Genomic DNA, 6360 nt, shown 5'->3' on the forward strand with positions numbered 1-6360 from the left:
TGAGAGAAGTTGAGTTGTACGTAAAAGACGTCCACCAATTTCTATGAATATTTTTACAAGGAAACTTGAGAATCAAAATACGTTCAAGTCAGTTGTTCTGGCTCCCAGTTTATAATCTCTTTAAAAGCAATCTTTTTGTTTCATAAATGGCTTAAATGTAGCTCCCACAGATTATCAGTATGAAGTCTGACATTTTTCATGGAAAAAAAGTATGTTTTTCTTCATTATAACTATAGTTTACTATTTGTCTTTGCTATTTCCTGATACATACACATACACACACATGCACGCACATACATGCACATATGCACATGCACACTCTCCAGTGTCCCAGTGAAGGCTCAACAGGAAGCTTGAGAAGGTCATCTCAATGGCCACAGGGTTCCTCTTCAACCAGTAGCCCTGGGATGCCTCTTTGCTTGTCATTCTTTAGAGTCACAAGTTACTTCCATGACTTGTGTGCAGTCAGGGAACTGCGCACAACTGAAACGAACATGGTGGAATCATGTTTGCAATTTTTGGTTGAGTAACATAAGAGGATTTTGGACTAAAGAAGACGGAGGTGTTAGACCAGTGGCTTGACATGAAGTATCCCCTATGTGGGAGGGTATGTTTGTTAACCTCATTTTTAGCCTTATCTCCCTCCCTTTTCCGTATCCTCCTCCCCAAACTAAAGAAGCAGAAACAGCAACAAAAACAAAACCATCCCTTCACCCCATCCAGCCCATATCCTGAGATTCAAATATCCTTTGTCTTTTTCCCACTATACCATCTGACACAATTCACTCGTGTCTAGAGAGAAAAATGCAGAAGGGGTTTGTTTGCAGATGGGCAGTTCAGTTGAGTCCTCGTTAACCAAGCAGAGGGGTGCAGAGGAAGCCTGACTCAGGGTCACCATGGGGAACTCCTCATCCCAAAGATGGGTGGGACAGGGACTTGACTTTGCTTCACCAACCGCTGAGCTTGATACTCTTTCAGAGGTGGTTTGTGCTAAGAAACACCCAGCCGTCTTTCAAGAGTGTTCTGTTCTGCAGCTTTGCCTGCTACACAGCTGAAGTCTGTCCCTATAAGAATTCTATTTTTAAGAAGTAATACGTTTTCGGAGAAACCCGGATCAAGTGGCATCTTGAAATTTTTTTAATGAAAGGGGAAAAACTACCTTACCACATAAACTGCACTTCCAACCATTTGGAACCGGAGTTTATGTCCTCGTTTTCCCGTTCGCAGAAGAGCACAGTTTTTCAATGTCACAACTTCCAGCAAATAGCACAAGAAGTGTTCAGACTTGAGATTTGTGTTCCTTTTGTCCAGATGATTCTGTATCTGTCACCAAAGGGGTTAACTTGTTTGCCTGGCATGAGGAAAATTATAAACTCGGTTCTCAAACTAATTACATCTGACCACGGTTTTGGTTTGTATTATTTTAATTGGCACTCCGAGGCAGCAAGGGGTAAATTTTGGGTCGGTTGCAAGGGGATTTAGGTTCACAGCTCTTACTTACAGTAATGGGAATCAAGGGATTAAATCTCTGTGTGTTACTTTGAAAATCCACCTCTTACAGCCAATTTTATAGACATTGATCTGAGGGTTGAATTCAGGGCACTAATTGCAAGTCAACACAAGGGTCAGCATTTCTGTTGAAGCCCCGGGGGTATTGATGTAGCCTGAAAAGCTGAATCAAGGACTTGGGTTTGGTTTTGTTTTGGTTTTTTGTTTTTACCCATTTTTAAAATAGGAAGGCTCATCCAGAAATACTTGGATCTAGACATGATATAACATAGCACCCATGTTTAGGATTTTCAGAGTGCTGTTGGGTTATTAAAATAATATCGATGTTCTAGTTTCCTTATCGCTGCTTTTCCAATTTTCCATAAAACAAAACTGAATTTTTCCCAGTATTCAGGATCCCTTCATTTCTAGATGCCCACAGGAGCAAAAAGAACATACTCAGCAGCGAGGAATGTGCGTTACTTCACTAAGCAGCGTTCCGTCCACAAGAGCCAAGGGTATCTGACTTTTCGAAGAGCATTCTTGGAGTCTCCCATCTTACCTTCATCTGTAGCGTGAGTGATTACAAAGCCCAAAGGATGGCCATGTAGCTGAGATGTCCGTAATTCTAAGCATGCGTCACACGGATCTTTACTGATAGACACTTCCATAGCATCACCAGCCATCTCTGAGGCCTGTTTAAGTGGTGACATAGCAGCACTGACACTTTCTTTTGAGTAATTTGCAGACTGATTATGAATTCCCTGAAGTTCCAGGGCTTCACACACACATGCGCACACACACACACACACACACACACACGTCCTCCTCTGGACTGGGTTGATTTTTTATTCCTTTGGAGTTTTTTCCTTGTAAGTTCTGTAAGTCGGATTTCATTTATTAACTCCTTACTATTAATAGAACAGTTGTTAGCAACAGTGGAGGCTTTAAGGAAATAGAGCTGCAGTACAATAATGTGCTCATGTTCAGGCCACGCAGCTGGAACAGTAGCTGGAGTGCCCAAGCACCCTCTTCCTTTCCCCTGCTGCACCTGGTCTTTGAATAAAGCTCCTCTCCATGCCTCAGTTGTCTCTATGTGAAGTGTAACTCAACATGTCAATCACCTTACTGAGCGACTGTGAGGATCGACAGATCTGGGCAAGCTTTTTGGAATACCTAAGTGTCACACTTGACAGGGTTTTAAACATTACTGTAGGAACAGAGGCAAAGGAAATGCATCGTGTCTGCAGGCACCAAGGTGCACACGTGTACAATGTGGGAGATGGAACTTTCTCCTAGGGTCTAGATCTGGACTAGGATCTAGCAGACCAAGAGGGTGAGAGCAGGGTAGCTACACCCACCCCCATGAGATGGGAGGGGACAGGAACAGCCAGGGAAGACACCAAAGAGGGAGCTCCTTCACCTGTGTGGCTACCACTTTGAGGCCTTCCTGGCTGCAGGCAGAGTTCTAACAGACCGAAGTGGGCAGGGCAGCAGGGCTACCTAGTACCCCACTGTGGGTGGTACACCCCATCCTCCTCTTTCTCATCACACCCTAGTTTCAAGAAATCAGAGGGACCAGGCACGATGGCTCATGCCTGTAATCCCTACACTTTGAGATGCCAAGGCGGGCGGATCACCTGAGGTCAGGAGTTTGAGACCAGCCTGACTAACATGATGAAACCTACTAAAAATACAAAAAAATCAGCTGAGTGTAGTGGTGGGCGCCTGTAATCCCAGCTACTTGGGAGACTGAGGAGGAACAATTGCTTGAACCCGGAAGGCAGAGGTTGCAGTGAGCTGAAATTGTGCCACTGCACTCCAACCTGGGCAACAAGAGCAAAACTCCGTCCCCCCCCCACCCCTCCAAAAAAAAGCAGGGGCTATCCAGATGGGAAGGGGAAGAAGCACCATGGGGTCTAAGCTTCCAATGGCTGCCGTCTTCCATGAGAAAATAGCATGCGTACTGCACACCACAGTACAAGTGTCACCAGAGGCCTGTGGCACAGTCGGGCTTGCTGTGTCCCCAGGGTGAATTCTCTTCATGTGGATCTTGTGCCTCTGATGGTAATTTTTGTTTGGGGGTGGAGGTAGGAGGTAGCGGACACCTGCTCAGGGAGGTTCATCTCTGAGAAAGGAGATCTGTCATAAGGGACTTAGGTATGGCACGCATGAGCTTCGGGAAAGAAAGAGGAAACCTCTCTTGAGAAAATGGGTGATATTTTTTTTCTCTAGGGGCTTAGGTGGCTGCATCAACATAATTATTTACTTGTAGGAGAAACCTTAGTGTCTGTACCAGTAGAGGGGAAAATCAGCATATGATCTCATCGATCTTTGTGATGCCCAACTCATGACTGGACCTTTAGCCCCACACACGCAGACAAAGACTAGAAATCCAACCAGTGATCTGGATGTTGCACAACACTAGGGTCAAAGCCCTAAATGCTGGATTGAAATATTTAGCTGTTATATTATTTAGGCCCAGGGCCAGCGTGTCTGTCTGCCTTGCGTCGGTAAATCAGTGCTTTGAGCTTAACCAAAGTAATCGTGACATACTCAAGAGTCCCTTCTTTTCATACTCACTGGAAATCCCTTTCCTAACCTTTCTCCAGTTTAAAAAAAAAAAAAAAAGGAACCATGGCTGGAGATGATGAAAGGTTCAAGGTTCAGCCTGATTTATGCCTAACTCAATGCTAATGTCGTTTTCACAGGAGCACGAGACCTTGCCCAGTGCAAGCAAATTCCAAGTAGTTGGCTAAAAACTTCTAGAGTGGCAGCACAATCTTTTGTTTTTTGTTTTTTGTTTTTGTTTTTGTTTTTTTAAGAGAGAGGGTCTCATTCTGTCACTCAGGCTAGGGTGCAGTTGCGCAATCTCGGCTCACTGCAACCCCCCGAGCCCAGGTTCAAGCAATTCTCCTGCCTCAGCCTCCCGAGTAGCTGGGATTACAGGCGCCCGCCACCACATCCGGCTAATGTTTGTATTTTTAGTAGAGACGGGGTTTCACCGTGTTGGCCAGGCTGGTCTCAAACTCCTGACCTCAGGTGATCTGCCTTCCTCCACCTCCCAAAGTGCTGGGATTACAGGCGTGAGCCACCGCGCCCAGCCTGGCAACACAATATTTATTAGCAGGAGGAAATACAGTAGGTGGATTCTTGGACTTCACCCTTTCTCAGGCAGGGTGCTAAGGGACAGATACTCCTGCTACAGTGTAATAGTCTCTTGCTTGCACAGTTCTGCAAACATTTAAAGTCCGTTGCATGAAGTCTGCCCCAGTCAGTGAAGGAATTTAAAGTTCCACCGTTTTTTTATGCTGTGTGTGTCATCTTGGAGGTTTATTCATGGAGCTAGCAACTCTACTTCAGTATTCTGATATCAAAGGCCTAGTGTGTCATATCGAACACCGTTTCAAATTCTGTGTTTCAGTCTTGGGAAAGCTGTCAGCAACTTGGGAGCCAGCTTATCTCCCTCGAGAATTTTCCAGTGATCCAGCTTTCGCAGTCACAAAAACAAATTATAGGATCTTCATCTTCTTATAGGCATCGATCTTAGGAAGGTTTCAAGAATGGAAGAGGATTTTAAATAAGACAATTCTGTATAGTAATATATGTCGTGAAAATGTACATATTGTAGCACTGATGAAAATGCGGTTTTATTAGGTCCAATACCATTTTCATATCTCTTCTAGTTATTCTCTATTAAAGCAGATCAAGTTCATTTTGTTATCTGATACTCATTTGGGGCTTCTTCTTAGTGCATTTGGATGTGATTGTGGAGAAAATCCAGCATCTGTGTTGACAGTGACTTTTTTTTTTTTTTTGAACTGAACATAAACTCAAGATTTTATTGTCTTCATAATAAAAGATGACACTTAGAACTGGATCACTTGGCCCTTTCTCTTCTTATCTCCTCCCAGTTCAAAATGCTTGCATCTTTTAATAGCCAGCATTCTCTTAGATCTGCAGTTGGGCTCAACGCACTCAAGCCTTAGCACAATCTTTTTTGTAGTTTTAGCCTTTTTCCGGAAAATCGACTTAGTTTGCCCACCATAGCCTCTCTGCTTCCTGTCATAACGCCGCTTTCCCTGGGCATACAGAGAATCCTTGCCCTTCTTGTACTGTGTCACTTTGTGGGGTTGGTGCTTGCCACACTTCTTACAGAAAGTCCGGCGGATTTTAGGGACGTTAACCATGCTTGCGAGAGCGATACCGGCACGGGAGGAAAAAAAGACGACAGTGACTATTTTAATCCAAGTCGCCATAATGGCTCTGTTAAGCAGCAATATTACAAACACCACTGCTGAGAAAGTTGCGGGCTCCTATCTGTGTATCTGAGTATGTGGGGAAAAAAAAAGTTAATCCAAGCAATTCATTAAAGACCAGTGGCTTTAGTAAGAATCACTTCTTCCAGCCCTTCTCAAAATCTGTGAATACTTCTTGCAAGGAAACTTTAGTTTTTTTCTACTCCAAAACATTATATATGATAAAAATTTATTTGAAGGCATTCATATAAATAGACTGGAGAGTACATGCATCAAAATATTTCACCGTTTGGAAGACTGGTGTTTTCTTTTGTGCTTATCTCTGTGTTCCAAATTTTCTGCAGTGAGCTTGTGATTTTTCTGAAATTAGAAATTCTAAAAACCAGGCTGAGGCAGAAGAATTGCTTGAACCTGGAAGGCGGAGGTTGCAGTGAGCCGAGATCGCGCCACTGCCCTTCAGCCTGGGCGACAGAGTGAGACTCCATCTAAACAAAAAAAGAAATTATAAAAACCTACAATAAATGTCTTCTTCCTGAAAGCACATCTACACATAACTATGAGGACATTGCGCATAGTTCTAGTGTAGTAATGTGCAAAAATAATTTGCAATCTG

The 6360-nt window shown here is 43.7% G+C and overlaps 1 protein-coding gene across 1 annotated transcript; it reads right to left on the reverse strand.

Moving 5' to 3' along the window:
• Positions 1-5310: 5310 nt before the first annotated feature.
• LOC105531639 (60S ribosomal protein L36a-like) lies at positions 5311-5708 on the reverse strand. Its single transcript, XM_011969603.1, has one exon. It carries the CDS (start codon positions 5676-5678, stop codon positions 5358-5360), a length of 321 nt encoding a protein of 106 aa, XP_011824993.1. The 5' UTR covers positions 5679-5708; the 3' UTR covers positions 5311-5357.
• Positions 5709-6360: the final 652 nt, after the last annotated feature.

Source organism: Mandrillus leucophaeus, unplaced genomic scaffold (assembly GCF_000951045.1).
Source record: "Mandrillus leucophaeus isolate KB7577 unplaced genomic scaffold, Mleu.le_1.0 Scaffold9, whole genome shotgun sequence".
Classification (NCBI taxonomy): Eukaryota; Metazoa; Chordata; class Mammalia; order Primates; family Cercopithecidae; genus Mandrillus; species Mandrillus leucophaeus.